The 20,641-nt window shown below is 37.1% G+C and overlaps 1 protein-coding gene across 1 annotated transcript; it reads right to left on the bottom strand.

Moving 5' to 3' along the window:
* Positions 1-11,029: 11,029 nt before the first annotated feature.
* Positions 11,030-18,006, bottom strand: LOC139744794 (inactive hydroxysteroid dehydrogenase-like protein 1). The gene is made up of 5 exons (XM_071655212.1): positions 17,991-18,006; positions 14,452-14,574; positions 13,196-13,306; positions 11,414-11,514; positions 11,030-11,179 (listed from the first exon to the last, which is right to left on the bottom strand). Exons 1-5 carry the CDS (start codon positions 18,004-18,006, stop codon positions 11,030-11,032), a joined length of 501 nt encoding a protein of 166 aa, XP_071511313.1.
* Positions 18,007-20,641: the final 2,635 nt, after the last annotated feature.

Genomic DNA, 20,641 nt, shown 5'->3' with positions numbered 1-20,641 from the left:
GAAAAGACAGAGAGAAAAATAATAAAGTTGCGGCCTGAATTTTTACTTGTTGCAACCGGAATTTCGTTCTAACCGTGCTCGTTATGACGGGAGTGCACTGTATTAAGTTATCATTATAATAAAAATAATAGCTGGTTTTATATAAGCGTATTTCATACTTGTTAGCTGGTGTAAGATCACACCACAGTGGTCTAAGCTATGGCCTTTCCACAAACATGGTTCATTATGACGTCAGCCAATACAACATGATCGAATTCACTGTAGACAAACTCACTAAAGTTGTATCTAGCTATAATGTACATTCCCAAAACTGTTCATCACTATATTCTGTTGTGTTTCAAAGAAAGAAAAGAGGGAGAAAAATTAGGCCCTATACAACAAATAATTTGCCCCAAATTTGCCTCCCAAATTATTATATTCTTTTAACACAAAATTGTGAACCTATACAGAGTTATATAAATGTATGCAAGCAGGTATCTCCATGTCCTGACAAACTAACCCCCCCCCCCAAAAAAAAAAAAAAAAAAAAAAAAACTGAAAAATGGCAAGAGAGGCAAAAAAGTAAGACATTATAAAATCACTGCCTGTGTGACGATGTAGCCAATCTGACTTTGGTGAAACGTAGAAAAACAAAGTTGAATTACGCCATTATGTCTGGAATATAAAATCAAACTGAAATAGCGCCTGGACTTATTTCGAGTTAAACATGCACAAAGTTGATTACTGCAGAGTGTACTACACATACATAGAAATCTCGATAATAAGGAGGATCTAAAAGTCAACACAATTACTTTCATCCGATTTCTCACAGTACTCTCTCAGGGTACAAAGACAATGAAATATAAAGCTCTAGATTTCAGACCAACAGAATAAACCTGTAAGAAGAGGGTTTTGTTACACCTCACTTCCTCAAAATGATGTTCCATTGTATAACATATGACAGGAAGACACAGCCATGAAGGCAAATGAAGTTTAGAAGAGAGAAAGCAATCAATCCTCCAACTCACTAGTATTCTAATCATGAAAATTTAGCAGAAAACCACAATACTTGCTGTGCCATCAACTCATTCCCATGAGATTGCCATATGACTATCATATGACTACCATGTGACTACCATATGACTACCATGTGACTACCATGTGACTCCCATTGACAACCATACGACTACAATGGGAATGGAATGTGACTGACATCAAAATGATTGTGAAAATGATTCAAGCTGAAGAACAGGATCCATATAATGTGTAAGTTTGCTACGATGATCTGTCTACAGAAATAGTTCCTTCATGACTAAATTATCTTTGATGTACTAAAATTATCTTTGATGTATTCTTATACGCTCTCAATAATGTTCTGTTTTTATAATTATGTACAAGTACTAATCTTGGCAGTATTTCATGCTTCTCTTTCCCTCTTTTTTTTTTTTAATTCGAGATTTCTCTCTTAAGACATGATTAACAGATATTCATTCCAAGATTATAAATGATGTAATGACCTGTACACACTGTTACCTAGTCACTCCATGAAGACTGTGCCTACAATACATGGTCACTAGATACAAATTTTGGCAATCGGTGTTTAGCTGCCTCAAACAGGTTGTGGACAAAACACAATTAATGGAAAAAAAAATCAAAACAGACACATGCTTAGATTACAAGAAAAAAAAACATAAACAAAAACTGATATAACAAGATATTGGATGTTGCATGGAAATCTCCATAGTCCTGATTTTTCAGTTGTACAAAATCAATACATCACTGTGTGCTACTGTTACAACAAGATCAGCTGTAAGGACATATCTGCTATAATGAGCTGAATCTTGTAACTTCTCAAGAAAGAAAAAAACAAAGACTAATTCTTGAGCTTAAGTAACTCGACTTGAGAAATGACGTCATCACTCAGCAAGAGTCATCATCCAGAAAAGTCTTACTCTCTGGAACTATTAGATGGGAGATCTCATAATTTGTAAAAACACTTGTCAAAGTGAGTGCTTTCATTATCATGTTAGATACTTATAATTGTCCCATACATACATCAGGGTTGTCAATATTAACTCTTTATGTGCCATGGTGGAAATCCCCCTGTGTGCCACGTTATTCTGAGACACGAAGGTAGTCGTGCTTTGAGAAAGAATTCTGTTTTTCCAATTTGTATAACTTCTACAAATTTCTGTTAAGATGGGCATAATAGTAGGCAAAGCTAAAGAGGAATGCCAAGCTTTGTTTCGATATAGATTGTATGACAACTCTATTTTCATTTTTTCTTTTGAATGACCAGTTGCTACATAACTGTAACGGCATAACTTTTGCACATTAAACCGTGACAGAAACTTAGAATGTATGAGCAAATCTAGTTGGGAACATCGCTTGATAGTCGATCACCACAAAGAATGCAAGCCGTATATGAGAGGAACAAAAGCACGAGAAACGCTTTCATTGTGCCGCGGGATTAGCAGTAATTAGCGATTTATCGATCGGTCTTGGCGGCTTTGTTTGTTGAGCAGAATATGCGAAGTTGGCACGCCGTCGACTGAGTCGGAGGTGCGAACGTGGCACATAAAGAGTTAACTTGAAATTCTTCATTGTACCATGTTATACAGAAGAAAAAAATATATGTATATATTATTGTTCAAGTGTTTCCAGGATGTCTGTTTTTGGTTTAGTTTAGAAGGATGCAGTGAAAACATTTCAGCATGTTGTTGTGACAGGCTGAAACCCCTTGTAGACCACCTTGAGAAAAGTGAGCATATGTTTGTAGAATGCGTTTGATATGAGTGCTCTAGATGTTGATAACAACCATATATCGATTTCAACGAGTGAAATGCAGTGTAGCTTTGGCCCTAACCTCTTTGTTATAATTTGGGTTTCCCATAGCTGATACTGTTCATATTATTACAACCTTTTCATGCTCTTTGGTCAGCCTAGCATCCCGACAGAATAAAACCTCTTTCTGCTTGGGACCACCTAGATTTCCTCGTTTATTGGTAGCCTCGTTCCATCATATCAATAATTTGTATTCACCAAGTCTATTAATTCTTCTTTCAAATATAAGCCAGTTCACAGTTAGCACTAGTCTGCAATGACCTCTCCAACCACAGACTTTGCAAAGCATGGAATAGTCTTCAAGAAGAGCAGTAAAAAACAGCCATGCAGAAAGTGGTAATTTACATGTCAGTGCTGCATGAATGGCTTTTGTTAATGTTGCTGAAAAGAATGCACATTTACCTGTAAATACCAATCTGCACCTGGTTCATTGGAACATAGTTGTCAAGAAGCCCTATCTAGGGTTTGAATACCTCAGTTGCAAATCCATTTCAAGAGAAGGTCTGCAATGGCCTCTATCTGCACATGCTCAGATTTTAACTGTGAACTGGCTTATTCTATGATTTGTACAAAAGAAAAATGAATCTGTATATTACCTTTGTCAAGAAATTGCAGAAATTAATAAATATCAAAATCAAATATCAAACATAATGGATTACATGAAATAATTAAAACTATATGAAAGGAACAGAATCTACAAGGAGACCTCGTTATATCAGGTTTGTTCGCTGTCTCCAACCTCACTCAAACAAGGTTCTACCGTATTTCGTCTTGCTTCTCTCTAAACATCACATCAGGTTTGAATTCACTATGATATTCTGCATGATAAATTATCCTTCAATTTGCATGCTACCAAAAATTAAGCTTTTGCCTCTTACACAGTGTAACCCCATATCAATTAATACATGGCACATACCTTCCCTAGTCAAAAGTTTACGACACTGCCTGTCTTAGGATTTAATGCAGACCTATCAGTGTCCACACACATAATCGTTGTTCCTGGGGTGACAAGACCTGATATCTCAAATTTGGGTGAAATTAATAATAATAATAATAATAATTGTTTTGGATATAAACTCCAAATTTTATTGTCCGAAAATGGAAATTCTTTTTTGCCCAATTGATCGTGGGCCCGGCAGCCACTGAGCAGCGCCAGATCGACGTTGCTCTAACCTTTTCAACTGTTGAATGGCAAACAAGGTAGCAGCAACTCCCATCTTTTAACGTCTTTTGGTATGACGCGGCCGGGGTTCGAACCCACGACCTCCCGATTGTGAGGCAGCCGCTCTACTTACTGAGCCAACACATCGGTTTACTCGGTTTAATCAAATTACTTTGATTAATGATCACATATCCAGTGAAGTGATGTCCTGTCCAAATCCTATCTGTTTTACCTTCCAAATGAAGCCACCACAGCATGTCAAAGGTAAGGCTATCCCATTTGATACAGTGCTTTGGCTGCCATGTTTTTTTGCTCTCCTGAACATTTGACCTTTTGTAGATACACGCTGTACGGGGTCTTGTCACCCCAGATCTCCCTTAGGCACCAAACCAAGTTTTCATTATCTTGAAGCAACAGATATATCCTACATCTTCAATACAGGACTCTAAAAGGTGCAGAATTTGAATTCTGATGGAAGGAATTCTGTAGATCTACTACCTGAGGCATAAAATGACAGAACAAAAAAAAAGAAAAGAAAAAAGAATGCATAACAAAAAGTTAACATACAATGCAGCTGAACTAGCTTACTCCAAGAGAAGCAAAAAATACCTTAACAAAACTCTATTTGGGCAAGAAAATACTTACATACATAACTCAGATAGAAAAGCACTCGATTCTCTTGTATTTGAGAATATCACGTAGGGAACAATTTACAAAGCTGGACAATTTCTCCTTATGACACTGTGGAATCCTTACAATCAATGCATAACTTAACTCATTGCACATCACTAGTGACCTCTGACCTTTCAAGTGCTCTATGACCCTTGACCTTTAGGGGTATCCTCCGTAGGTGTCTTCTCAGAGAGTTTGTTCTTTGAACCCGACTTGCCAATCTTCAGCTTCTTCCTGATGAGGGCTTGTCTACGCAGCGCACTGTTCAAGGTACTCGCTCCCCACATCCATGTATCCCGGGGTATGTGGTTTGCAATCCAAGACTGGAAGAAAGTAAATTGAGAAAACAAAACCACATAATGGACTTGAACAAGACTAATCCACCACACAACCAAATGACCTACTGCAATAGTGGATATTTTCGGGAGAAATATTTTTAATGCGTGACCAACTAAAATGAATTTCCTGTATTTTATCTCAGTGAAATTAAAACATTTATTGTTGGTTCATATGTCAAGCAAAAATATTCTTGTGCTTTTATTTTTGCGCTAGTTTCAGGTTGCACAAAATGGGCGAAAGTTTCCACACCTTGAAAATTTCCAGGTATGCAGTATTCAGCTTTAAAACTTTGTAACTTGAGTCATCCATAACTGGGGGTTTCTAAATGAGATGATTCAATGGGTTCTGCATTGGACAGATGCATTGCTATTTCAGTGTAAATATGTATCAACCTTCTGTTTTTCACAGCCATGTAACTTTACAAAGAAACATTTCCGGGAGACACACAGAAAGCAAAGTTTTACAGAAAATTCTAAGCTTTACTGTAATGTGAATCTTATGAAAAAGCTGTAGTTAACTTTCTTGCAAATGGTCAGTAGTTAAATTATTGTTCAGGTCTGGGAAGCATGACTTTTGCAGACAACCATAGCAGAAAACTATAACTTTCTCAAAAAAAACCCCAACAGAATACAGCTACTCAGTCACCACTCAATGCAACCTATCTGTGTGAGGAATAAAATCACGAATGAAGCTTTCACTGGACTGTGGCCTTTGGGGATTTATTGATCAGTTTGGGCAGGTCTGTACCATTTTGAGCCAAATGTGCGAACTTGGCACGCCCTCGACAGAGACCAACGCACGAATGTGGCACATAAAGAGTTATTTCAGAAGAGAATGATTGATAGTTTACCTGAACGGCGTGAGGCCAGTAACCAGCCGTTCTACTACTGACACCGATAGAGGCCACAGCATGCTTTGCATACACACTGGCGGATGGAATAAGGAATCGGGAATGAGGCACAGTGGAGCCAAAGTCTGCCATCTTGGTGGCAACATACGAGGGCAGCAGACTCTGTATGATGATACCGTGATCCTTGTATTCATATTGCAAGGCTTGGGAGAAATAATCCAGGTATGTCTGAGAGGAAGGAAGATTGTGTGAGAGAGAGAGAAGGGGAGGGGTTATTAAATCGGGTGCACGTCATGAGACCGACACCCAAGAGTCACACAGCTCACAAGTCATACAGCCTATGAGTTTGACACTAGCTATAACGAGGCCCATGAGACCGACACATTAAGCCCCATGTTGTATCTGTTGAACTCGTGGGCTGTTTTCACCTAGTGTCAAACCAATGGGCTGTATGACTCATGAGCTATATGACTCATGGACCTGTTTTCAATGTTGGACTTGTGGGTGTCGGTCTTGTGGGATGACCCCATTTCAAAATCTCACTCCATCTCTTCACTACCACAATTCTAGCCACCTCATGACCAACATGAAATCTTCATATCAATAAAATGCACTGATTTTAACACTATATGAATTACAGTAATCGGTTGTGATAACTTGTCCTATTCCTACCATTATCCTGTAGGACAAACAAAAATTGATAACCTCTTACCTATACTTTATTACTAGAGATGATGGAATTAATTTCAAGAAATGCAATTGGATAATGATTTATGCTTTGGCAACATTTCGCAATGAAATTTTTGCTGGATGTAGTGAACAAACTGAGCAGGAATATGGACACTATGGATGAATGACATCATACACGTAGTACACATAAATCCTCTCCACAAACTGAGTGGAAATGGACCAATGTTAGAACTGATGAGAAAAGTTGGCTTACTGACAGACTACATTGACAACCACAGTGGAATATCGACAAGAAGGGTCGTACACCAGCTACACTGTAATGGAAACGTTCATGTCAAACATTTGACAGAAGTCAGAGAGACTAATCACAGGGCAGCTCTGAAGCTGAAAAGTGTACAGAGTGTGACCCACTCAATACAATGAAGCTGAAATGTGAACACAATGTTACACACCTTACACTGAAGCTGAAAAGTGTAGAGAAGTGTAACGCACCTTACACTGAAGCTGTACAGCATAGAGAGTGTTACGCACCTTACACTGAAGCTGTACAGCTAGAGAGTGTAACGCATCTTACACTGAAGCTGTACAGCATAGAGAGTGTTAGCACCTTACACTATATCTGACAAGTGTAGAGAGTGTAACAAACATTACACTGAAACTGAAGAGTGATAGGAGTGTAACCCACCTTTTAATACACAAAAGCTGACTAGTCTACCGAATGTAACCCATCTTATACTGAAGCTACCTAGTACATACAGTGTAACCCACCTTACACTGAAGTTGGCAAGTGTTATAGGAGTATGATCTACTTTACACCGAAGCTGACAAGTGTACAGAGTGTAACCCACTTTACACTGAAATTGGCAAGTGTTACAGGAGTGTAATCTACTTTACACTGAAGCTGACTAGTGTACAGAGTGTAACCCACTTTACACTGAAGTTGGCAAGTGTTATAGGAGTATAATCTACTTTACATCGAAGCTGACAAGTGTACAGAGTGTAACCCACTTTACACTGAAATTGGCAAGTGTTATAGGAAGGAGTATATTACTTTACACCGAAGCTGACTAGTGTATAGAGTGTAACCCACCTTACAGGCAGAGTAGACAGCTAGCTGAGGGCTTGGGTGTATGGAAGCACCAGATGAGATGTTTACCACAACACCTTTCTTTCTCTCCACCATCTGAGGCAGGATAAGGTTTGTCATCTGATGGAATGGAAGAAAGACAATCCAAAAAATATCATATAAATACGCTAAATACCAGGACAGTGTGTTTCTGTTCTGTAACAAACATGCTTATAACAAAATTTTGTTAGAGCAAAATGAAAAGTCAGGCCCTAAAAACATTTCTATGTATTGCACAAAACACACTTTTTTTCTGTTCAGATGTAGCAAAATGCTGATGTAATGAATGAAAACTGGAGGCATTGAGTGCTTTGTTGTGAATATTAAAAACAAGAGTCGACTGTATGTTTATTTGACTTGGTATCTGCAATATGCTAGAATCATGCAATTGCTGTTATGAAGTCATAAATTCATCAGTGAATTAAAAAAAAAAAAAAAAAAATCAGTTGACCTGAAAAAATCTGACTTCCAAAGGTTCCACACAATCCTAATGATTCCGAAGACACGCTGACAACACTACCACCGGAGAGCATAAAAAGGAGAACTCATGTTGGATAACTTCAAACTTGCTAGATATTGCATTCATATTGAGATTTATTGGTGAAGGCAAAACAGGTACTGTATACGCTATATATTTCGCGGGGATTTATTTTCGCGAATTTTGCGAGTCGGGAGCTATTCGCGAAATTAACAACACGCGAAAATATTACCTTCCAAAATGAAGCCCTTGCCTTGACGATACGAACATTTCAGTACCAGTACTAGTATACTATGTCACGGCTTACCAAACAGATACTGGCTAAGCTTGTTTGCGCACATCCACGTCTACTTACGAGGTCATTTTTTTAGGTTTTTTCTGAAATTTCTAAGGTTATTTGAATGCCCTTTTGGAAAGTTCTAATTTATTGTTTAGAGAAATTAAATACAATAGAAAGAAGAAAAAATAGTAAAAGAAATGTTTTTTATTAGGCTATGAAATAATGTTACGTATGGGACAAATGCGTTACCTATGGGACATCCTCATACATATTGCATGTGAATGCATACAGCCAGCTGGGAAGGTCTCTCAGTACACAAATGGTCAATCATCCTGAAGAAAGCATCCCAACTTTGCAGCTACTTTTGAGTTAAAGACACTTGAAACAATGTACTTGTCTGAACAATTTTCAGAAAAGGGGAGGGGGAGATGGCAAAATACACAATGAAAATCAGCATTAAAGGGATGGCGTAGTTTTGTAGAATTGGGGATTCAGTTTTCAACATTTTGCGAGATGATTGGAAACCAATTACAAATGTATATGAATTATTAAAGAGCATACAATTCTAAGACTAGAGGAATTCATAGTTTATTTGATTGAGATCCAATTTGAAATGACTGAGATATAAAAAAACAAATACAAAGTGAAATGAAGTGGTCCTAATAAAAAATGTGACCCACCTTTGACACCACATTTCTTAATATCTCAGCCATTTCAAAACGGATTTTTGTCATGTTAACTTTGAATTCCTCTTAGAATTGTATGCTATTTAAATATTTCATAAAAGAAGTGCTAATTATCTTGTAAAAGTTAAAATCAGAATTCCCAGCTGAACCAGAATTAAACAGTCCCTTTAAGTAGAGACCTCTGATTTCAAGGGTACTGAAACTGAATACACAAGCAGATTGAAAAATTGCAGTTCAACTACAAGTATATTGGGTACTGTTCACCACACAATGTAGAGCTCTAGCTACGTTGTAGCTGCATTGTATTGTGACACATTCATGTGATGATAATGAAGATGTTACTTCAAATTAATGTTTTTTGTATCATTTTTTTTTTTTTATTGCAAGTGATAAACAAATTGTTCTTATTCAGTTTTGAGTAGTACCGGTAGCCACAACAAAATTCATGGGCATACAATGTACATACTGACATGTGACTCGAATCAATGACCTGATTGCTAGACAGACATCTCTCATATCTACTCGATTACTGGGGTTCCATGCAGCAGGTATTGCATAAAATTTTATCAAAATTAATATTTCTTGTGTCAAGCTGTTTTTATTGAAATTGAATGGAAAACTGCCCTTCATCAATGGAAGTAAACACTTCAATACTATTCATTTTTTTTAGTAGTAACTATCCTGATAGAAATACAGGGCATCCTATACATACTCAGGTTGGTCATAAAAATATAGAATGTGATTAAATATGATTATGATGGTAAATATTTTGGGAATATTGTTCCCTTGACAATCTGGATCAGTATTTGAGTAATTTCAACTGATTCTACTTAAATAATTATGCAAAAAATTGTTTGTGGGTATTCTGCAAAATTATTTTGCAAAATACCCATAAACATGGTTCTCAACACACTAAACGAATGGGGACAAAGGGCATGCATACTCAGGTTGGTCATAAAAATATAAAAAATATGATTGAATATGATTATGATGGTAAATATTTGGGGAATATTGTTTCCTTGACAATCTGGATCAGTATTTGAGTAGTTTCAACTGTTTTTATTTCAATAATTATGCAAAATACCCATAAACATGGTTCTCCACACACTAAATGAATGGGGGACAAAGTGTCCCATACGTAACACGCCATGTCTGTCTTTAATTAGAACCTGTAATTAGCGCTTTTTGCCTCATGACATGAAACTTACCTCCAATAATCTAGAGTGTTGTGACTTTCATCACAGTGAGTTACAAGTTGCAGAATGAAATACTTTCAGAGAGTTTTGAGGTCGAAAAAAATGTTCAAAAAAATTGTTTTTTCTGGTCCCATACGTAACGGCACATATTTTCTCTTCTAGAATATAATTGTGAAGGTCATTTTTCTCCATTTTTCACATGATTATATTTCTCCTAGATATCAATCACCATAATACAGTTCAATACAATAAATGATCAAAGGCCATTAACACTATATTTCAGGTCATAAAAGTCTCTGAATGTCCCATACGTAACGCGTGCGTTATCTTTGACTTGCCCAGAGATGTTCAGCTTAAGCAGTAATTACAGCATGTACTATTAACTCATTCTGTCCATAATTAATGCTAACTTTCAAAGTAGTAGCATTATTCTTTTAAAAGTTATTTGACTTGAAAGTGAAGAGTGTGCCAAGGATTTTCAAGAAATGAAAAGGGGCTTCCAAGACATATCTGATCTCACTACTTTACACAAAAGGATCAGTTGTACAAACACTGCTTAAAACACAATTTCCCATTCGTCTTATGATCCCAAACTTAGGAATAATGTAGACGAAGAATAGCTCTTTCAGAACTCAAGATTGACTTAATTGACCCATTTCACTCTTTTTCAAGTCCTCACATAAAATCAAGGGGTGTGACGTCTTGTTGGTTTTGTGAAACAGGGTGCTCAGGCCAGCCGACCCGGCGGAGTCGTACCCGCAGTAGGCACTGCGGCTGTCACTTTATCCAGCGTCTCCGCTATGCTTGTACTTGCCAAGAGCGGTGAAGAATTGTCGTCTGTGATCGCTTTCTCACTAATAGTGAGTTTATATAACTCCTTCCAGATGAATCACGACATAATTTCACTAAGATTGAAGGTAAAATCTGATCTAAAATTTCCCGATATAGGACGGAAGGACAATTTTTCTGTGCCAAAATGTTCCTTGTGCATCACACAAGTTTCAATGCATTGAACTTAATGACATCTGCGCATGCGCATTAGCGGGATCTTACATGAATTCTCGAAGCGAGAATTACGAAATAAAATATATCGTTTCTACTTCATACACACCAATGTAGCAGCTCCAATGTTGATATAAATCAGCTGCCAAACTCTCTCAGCTGCCATTTCCAAGAAGTACTGTGGGTAGTCCATTGCACCAACATTGTTCACTGCAATCAAACACATAATTGCTTTATTTAAGGTCTTGTTTACCTTTGGGAAAAGTGATTGTAGAAAAATGTTCAAGATATGACATTCAATGCATTTGGGTAGGTCGACATAAAACAAAAAGTCCTATCTTATAAAATTTTTGTGATAAAGCCTAGATGTTAAAATATAAGGAGATATATATCTGTATTTTTCTCAAGAAACCGTAACTGTAGACGGATAGTCTGGAAACAGTTTTATTGTAACTATTGTTAACATTTCATATGATGATACTTAGCATCGATTATACCGATTCTAATTTTTACGGTGGTTGTTTCTCTCCTAACTCACATTTAAGAAATATCTTTAAGCACTAATGCTGGGTTTTTGTTTCATCTGCAAATGGTAAATTATGTCTTTAACCTGTTGAAGATGAGCCTTGAGCATACTGGGCAGGAGTCTATGGCAAATGCATGCTACAGCAAAATCAGCCCATCCTTGACAGGTTTATAATGCTTTGTGAACATGTAGCCTACTCCTGGTTATAGTCAAAAGGACTTTTTTGAATGACAATCATGCTTACAAAAAAAAAAAGAGAGAATAAATAAATAAATAAATAAATAATATGTACATCATTTAGCCTTACATAACCATTATTTACGAAACGAATCCTCATTTCTGCTACACTCAGGGCTGCCAACACTGGAAATTAGCTGAGAATGAGACTCTCATAGGCCAATGCTATAATTTAGGAGTCAAAATGAGTGAGATCAATAGAAATGCATGCAAATGAAATAAAGATTTAGCGTGAGAAAGGACCAAAATGAGTGAGTCTCACACTCAATGCGTGAGAGTTGGCAGCCCTGTACACTGCAGTCGCCGACTTTGATCAATAGCTCATCAGAGATTTAAAACCACAATAATTTAGGTGTGTCCTGCTACCATAGGAAAATAGATCAGGACCTGCTGTAATGTGTACACTGAATATGTCACAAGGTGCTATGCACAAATTTAAAGACACACGAAATATTGACTCTGATCCCGATATGAATGTGACTTGCATGTATCCAGCACATTGCTCTGTTCAGTACTGTATTCTACTTATACAGATTAAACCACGTGCTAAATCTTTGGGATATCCCGATTCACAAAAATTTAGAATCGCTGAATTCATGGCATTAGTATCTTTAAACCTTACAGGGTATGGGAAAATAAAGTAAATACAATGTAATAATAATAATAATAATGATAATAATAATAATAATAATAATAATAATAATAATAACAATAATAATAATAATAATAATAATAATAATGAGAATAATAATAATAATAATAATAACAATGATAATAATAAGGTCTTATCTACCCAGGGTAGCCTCTCCAGTGTTACCACTGGTCTACCTGAGGACCCTGCCGTTATTATCACCCTAGCGTTGCCAGGTACATATACACCTGGGTTGAGAGGGACATGGTGGGTATAAGCATCTTGTCCAAGGATGTACAAAAAGTAGGCACTGGGTGGGATTCAAACTCTGGTTCTCCAATCAGGAGTCGCGAGTCTTATCCACTATGTCGGGAGTCTTATCCACTACGCCCCCGAATGTACTTCATGAAGCAAAGATAGCAAAACAGTAAAACTATGGACTTACTGAAAATTTCTGCTCTATTGAGTTAGAAAGGAAGAAAAAGGCTTAATCTTACCCAAAATGCCGACCTCGATGCCGTCAAGGTGTGCAGCGATATCTGGGTAGATCTCAGCACCCTGACTAAAGTCTGCCTTGACTACTTTGGTCTGGACATTATACAGGGACTCTACCAGATATGCCAAAAAAAAAAAAAAAAGAATTACAACAGCATCCTTTGCAATGATAACTTTAAAAAATACTGAATAAATCCCAATACAACTTCAGGGTATGAAACACTGACTCATTGCCCACATCTTCCAGAAAACCCGATCCCACTTGCTTCAGTGGTGAAAGAGAAATGAAGATCTTTGCAGAGCATGTTAGGAATTCTTTCCCTCCAAGTTTTGTCTATTGTGTTAACACATGACTATGTAGTTCCAAGGGCACCCAAACTTTGCTAAACTTGGAAGAATTAGACTCATGACATGATTTACAACAATCTACATTTCTCTGTGACCGCTCAATCAAATTGAAAGGGGTTTTCTGCGAAATAGAGCTATTGATGTTATACCTCAAGACCTTGAAGTAGCATTCAGATAGATTTAATAATCATATTGAGGGTTGTTAATGCAAAAATCTGATTGTAATTTTTGGGACATACTGTATTTAAATCGAAGCAAAAGAGGGTATTGTTTGGGATCAAATGAAATAATGTCAAGAACAGTACCGGTAACTAAAACGGTTAGAGAGGATGGTGTGAAATTTCAATCAGGTGAATGGAAACAACCAATCAAGATGTCACAATTTCCAGGTTTTTAGCGCAATCTCTGGCTTCTTTCACACTAATTTTTTTTTCCATTTTGGGTAACAAAGTTACTGGGGGCAGGTGGGGTGGGGCGATACATTTCAACAGAACATAATTTGAAATTGATGATAGGTTTTTCCTCATAATATCATGCCACATTTGATACGCATTGAGTTTTAATACCTGGGTACTACGAACAGTGAAAGTAGTACTAGTACTGTCTTGCTATTGTTACACTTCAAAAATTTACATTAAAATATTTCAGAAAATTTTGATTTCCAGGGCTTTCAAGGATGCCTTTATAGGACTTAAATTATGGTCCATGAGGTTCATAACAAGAAAAAAATGAAGGTAAGAATATTTTCTACAGAGACTGGAGCTCAAAATGTTCTACTTAGCCCTGCGTACATGTAAACCAACTGTTCTTCATAGATCAAATTGCTGTTTGTCTGTTTGTTAGAAGCTTTTGCAAGGGACTTCCAAAATGTATTAATTTTCTAAAAAGACTCTTATTGAAGAATTTTTACCTATTTCTGAGGCCACTTTCTTGAGTCTCTCACTGGATCTACTGATCAGGACGATGTTGACGCCATACTGGGCCAGCTCCATGGCGTAGGCTTTCCCAATCCCATCTGTAGAACCTGTCACCACTAGACATCAACACAAAACAAGAATTTCAGATTGTCACATCTCTCCTGGCTTACAGATCACATTCATAGCAACAAGAATGATGGGAAAAGCAAATCTTGTGTGTATGATTATGTATGATAGATAGATAATTGATGTGACCCGCTACAACAAAATGATCCGAAAGTCGGGCGAGGTCAATTATTTGAAAATTGCATGGCATCATTTCCTAATCTTTCTGCTTTAAATTGTATATATAACACATCTTATAGAAATAATCAGCTGCGGAGATATCGATGTTTAAAAGAGAGCATGTCGAGACGTCTGGGAAATCACTGTTTCGAGAAAAGCACTCTAAAAGTTTTCCTTGCGACGCAATCGCGATCAAGGGACACGCATGTCAGTTTTCACCTCCGGACAATAGAAGGCAAGCCCTAGCAACTCCCAAAATGCTCATTCAAGCACAGCGTCGGCAGTCTCCTCACCGACCAATCAGTGACCAGGATGCCAGGAGAAGCGGCTGGGCATAGCGCACCCCGCCTGCACGCACCAGTCGACTGGGCAGTGTGTGAGCTTCACGCTTCGGTTAGCGGCAAGTAGCAACTGACCAATGAGATCACTCTGGTCGTTGTTAGGGGCGGAGCCTATCTATGGCGCTCAATCTAAATTTTGGAACCAGTTTCTGCTTCGTTGAAACACCAAAAAACATGGCCCAGAAAAACGCTATTTTTTGGTCTTTCTTTTCACCATTTTGCTTCAAAATTTCAACAGATGATAGAAGATACATGTCAGACTACGATAATATGTCAAAATCAGAAAATCGTAAGTTTTGACCAATATTGATGCTCTGACTTCAAACTCGATTTTCACGGCTTCGACCGTGCACGACTTTAGGACCCTTTTGTTGTAGCGGGTCACTATACAGCTGCTACAATGACTGAACCCTGTTCTAAGGGGAGAGAGTCCACAAAATTGAGAGATTACTGTCCGTTTTTAGTGACTGTAAAACTTGTCTGGTTAAGATAGAGTCACTGACAGATTGCTTCACTTTAGCTATGTGGCAGCTAATAATATTATGCTCACACCTTATTTCCCCTCAAGCCATGCAGTCTATGGTATCAGGGTGTATGCAAAATCCCCCTGAATGCCCCATTATTCTGAGACTACAATGCAGGCATGCTGGGGGAGGGGGATGTTTTTCATTCACATGCAACTTGCAAAGAAAATATAAGGCTTATTTCTGTTTTGCTGCATACATGCAATGAGCATAGTTGTAGAGAAATTCCAAGTGTTTCTTTGACATAAATTACAAATGGTGTACATGACAAATTTATGGTTTTCTTTCAAATGGCCAGTATCTACATTTATTGCCGATACATGACTTATGACTGTAGCACACAAAACATTGGGAAAAACTGAGAATCTACTTGAAAATCCAGCAGGGAACACCGATTCATATTTCAATCAGCCCCCAATGCAGGAATTTAGAAAGGAATGGGATCGCAAGTAGAGCTCTCATTGCACTGTGGTAATATTTGGTGATTTATCAGCCAGTTCAGGTGGGTAAGTACATTTATAGGCCCCTACATCTTCCATATTTTATTATCATAGAGGAGTCTAGGCCTTATTGAATTATTATTATTATTATTATTATTATTTGTGTGTGTGTGTGTGTGTGTGTGTGTAGAGGTACCCGTGATCCATCAATCATGTTCTCCGTGTATTCATTTGTCAGACCCAAGTCAGTCTTTTTCATTATCGATATCTGTGAAAGAGCTTTAAAGAACGACTCCTGAGCATACTCTGGCAAGTGTCTATGGCAGGGCCGGCGGAGCGTTTTCAAAAGTGTGGGGGCACACTTCCGGGTTTCACGAGCTAACAAGCAAAAAAACAAACAAACAAAAAAAAAACAAAAAAAAAGGTTCTCAGCTCATCTTTCTCCTTCCACTTCTGCATTTCTTCAGCTGACAAGCAAAAAAACAAAACAAAACAAAACAAAAACAAGGTCTTCAGCGCAAAAAACAGTACCTTTACTGCCCTCACACTTCAGTTCAAGATTAGTAAAGACTCTAGATTTCTAAATTTATCTATTTCTATTCCATGCATAGGGCCTACTACCCACTTCCGGGTTAAAAAAAGTGGGGCCCAGAGTGTTGACACCTTTATTTATTCCTTTGTATGGTGCAAAAACAAGTGGGGTGCCCTCCAAGGCCCACTTCTGAAATCAATCTGGAATCACTAGACATAACCAGTTAGACTACTAGATCTAGTACTAACACTGCACTAGCCTGGCCTTAGCTAACTAGGTCTAGAACGTAGGCCTCTGTTCGAAGAAGGCAAGACATGAAATCTTGATTACATTTACTTATACAATGCAGAACTTTCATAGTTTCATCGAAGATTGGTAGATTGTAATTTGTAGAAACTACAGTAGACTAGCTAGGTTAGAATTAGACAGAAAGATCCGTCTGTCCGGAGGACTCTTTTATATTTTGCCATTAACGCTGTAAGGGATCCGTGAAGCCAGACGCAGTCTCCGCGGAACATTCCCCGACGGACAGATACAGACCGATCTTTCGGTCAAGGTTAGACTCTGATAATCGATAATCGTGCATTCTATCTGAAAACACCGATATCAACGAGTGGGACTATATAATACTTGCCTGCCCATGGACCATACTCTTTCACAAGGTTTCGTTTTGGCCGAATTTGAGGATACAAATGCATTCGAGCAATATATTGCACTCTATAGCAAGTAGTTATCAGCTTCTTCGAGACATAGTAAGCTCCAATCAACGTCAGAGCCTCTGAGTAAAGGTGAAAAACCTGAGATATTTGACTGTACAGAAGATCGAATCTATCCACCACAGCCGCCATCGTTCTTGGCTGCAGCAGCGCCCTCTCAAACAGCTGCTAAAGAGATTGATCTTGAACACGCTGCCGCAGCTGAATACGGCGAGAGAGTAGACCACCCAGCTGCTGCTAGGGTTCAAAACTTTGCGAGTTCGACGAGAACGTGAATGAACTTCCTCCCTCTCACACGAACTGTGAAAACTAAAATTGTTAATGTTCTCTTAAATTTGCTCATCCTCCTTCTTCTCTCCCTCCTTTTTGTCCACCTCCTCGAACATCGTCATCTTAATATTCTCTTCCTCGATCCTCCTCCTCCCCTAGCTCATCCTTATAACAAAAACTCATGAAAGACTCATGAATGACAATATTATTGTACAGTGACGAAAACGTATGATAATGGTGAATATTTTCTTTTAAAATGGCCGAGATTAAACTAGCAACTTTAATCAAAATCAAGTAATACATACATTGATAATAATCAGGTATGATCCTTTATCATCAAGTCTCATTGCTCTTCATTTTTTTTTTTTTTATATATAGCCCTGGCGTATCCTAATCATGAAGAAATCAATTACAACATCTTTACCATGATCAGGAACCATACTTCAATGTTGCCAATTTAGTTGTTGTTGTTTTTCATATATTGGGGGTCATATAGGTTAGTGTTGCAATTGAGTATATGAATATAAGAACGACCCAAGTCCAATTTTTGGCCAAATTTAGTTTGACATGGGAAATTGTAGCTTATGCATGGACTCATCTTGTGTGTAAATGATAAATCCTAATTACCACCGGAAGTGCCTGAAATAAATGAGTTAAATCTTATATGAATGTAAACATGAAGGACTTGGGTCGTTCTTACATTCATATTATAGCGCCCTCTCTCGTCCTTCTCTCATCTCTATAGCAGAATATCTTGTGTATGAATCAAAGAACGACCCAAGTCCATCACACAAAATGGCCTCTCCACAATTAATGCAAATGTTAATTGTCATAATAATATATGTTCTAAATTGTATATACAATGTTGCTTTCCCATCACAGTTAAATAGAATATTTTTGGACAAATAAAAAAAATATGAAGTTTTTTTAAGTTTACTTGAAATGGTCATCCATGGACTTGGGTCGTTCTTATATTCATATACTCAATTTCTTATTTGTAATAAAAATTCGAATATTATGAAACCAAGCTAGTGAAATTATTAAAACGATGCCGGCATACTTATACAGCGTTCAACATGTTCAAGGTAGGGGAGCTCTTGTTACGATCCAGTTACAGTTTGTCAATGAATGCATTATTTTCTTTATCTAAAAGTATGTTTTGTTTCATTGTAAAGGATGGCCTGCATTTATTCTCATTCTCATTTGATATTATGCAAAAGTCACATTGTACTTTACTTAGGCCTATGTAAAAGTCATACTTTCGTCGGAAATGAAAATGAAACGAAATGAAACGAAATGAAATGAATGAACAGACTGAAAAGCTTGTTCTCACTCTAAGTTTCTATTCCGCTCGCAAGTAATATTCAAACTTATCTGAAGCTCAGCAGCTGAAGGATTTTTCTAGTCGCAACACAGTGCGAATAAAGCAAAAGTATGATATTTCACGTTGACTGAAGTATGGCTGTACCAGTCATGTAAACCCTGTATATAGGCCTATCTATGTAATGTTATACTGTTGTCAGAATAAAGATTGCCGATATATTTGCTGGGTAGAATAGAATATGAAGAGTTTGTTTGCAAAAACCGATAAATCCATTTTTGAAGATTTTGAAGTACGGTCTCTGTAATAAAGTACAAAATAATACCTTTTAAATGATATATTGGTCACTACATTAATTATAAAGGTACATTTTTGAAGTTATGGTCAAAAGAAGCAAAAATGTTCTTATTATTCTCTTTATTTTTCTTGACCTTTAATCGCAAATATCTCCATTTGGCAAATATGGACTTATCGATTTTTGCGAACAAACTCTTCACTTGTTTTGTTTCTTGTTTCTCATGCTTCAATAGTACTGCTAGATATAGACCCAGTCATCAAAATGTCAAATTGAGCCCTGAATAATCGAACTAAGCTATATAAAGTCCTTGAGAGAGTGTTTTAAATACATGCATGGATAATGAATTGGCTCAGAAATTAGAGGGGAAAACTAAAAATCCTATTTAAATGGCGCTTACCTGTTTTCCCTGGACTGAAGTTAATCATAATATAAAGTATGAAAAGTAAAAAGTATGAACACGTAATTGAATTTCACAAAAATGGGTTAAGCGACATTCTAGTCTGTATATCATCAACGAATAAAAAAAAAAAGTAAAATAGAACGTTTTCACTAAATCTCAATAAAACGAGGAACATTCTTGTTGTTATAACATAAACGAATGTCATCAATTTCCTTATTTTTTTTTTGCTTTTTCTCTGTAGCCTTATAGCAAAGTGTATTATAGGAATGGAAATAATTAAGTTTTTGATCAAAGTCTTTAATTATTCGTGATGACTTAAAGTTGACAAACACAGGATCAAGGGTGCTTAAGAGTTTGATATCTAACGAAAGGGATACTGAAGAACATGCCGAAGAATAGTCATGTTTGAAGTTAAAAAAAAAATACGTGTATCAGTGTATTTCAAAAAGTGTGAAGTTACATTTATTATGTGATTAAAAAAAAAACACCTGAAATACGCTATGAACACTGTTGTAGTGTCGCGGTAATGAAAGCAGTGACAGATTTCAGACGCGATGTGAAAGGCTAAAACATTCGTACAGTCACTGTGCATCGCTAGATCGTTGCTTAACAACATATGATTAAGCAGAATAAAAATCAGTCAGAAGTTAATGATTATCAAATGCTAACTGCTGAAATATTAGAATATTATGACGATAGGGGAAACAAATTAATCACTTGTCTCTCGAAGAAAATCGTAGTGAGGTGTATAGTGAGGTGTACACCTTACTGCGATTTTCTTCGCGAGGCAAGTGATTAATTTGTTTCCCCTATCGTCATAGTATTCACCGCGATGGTCAACATCTTCACAACTATTAGAATATTATTCAGAAGTTGAATTCGTTGCCGAGAATTTGTTTCTCCTTCTTGGTGATGAGATATTCGTGTGCATAATTATGGAATATCGATTGTATAATGTCTCGTTGAGTTGCTGTCTTTGAATGTTGTCGAATTTTCGTGCATGATCTTACCATGCAGACGGTAAAACAATTTCAAATTCAACATAATTTTTGCAGT

The sequence above is a fragment of the Diadema antillarum genome, unplaced genomic scaffold (assembly GCF_040938485.1).
Source record: "Diadema antillarum isolate AM-2024a unplaced genomic scaffold, OU_Dant_1.0 scf00000035, whole genome shotgun sequence".
Lineage (NCBI taxonomy): Eukaryota > Metazoa > Echinodermata > Echinoidea > Diadematoida > Diadematidae > Diadema > Diadema antillarum.
Note: the sequence above shows the minus strand (reverse complement) of the source record. Positions and strands in the feature narration are given on the sequence as shown.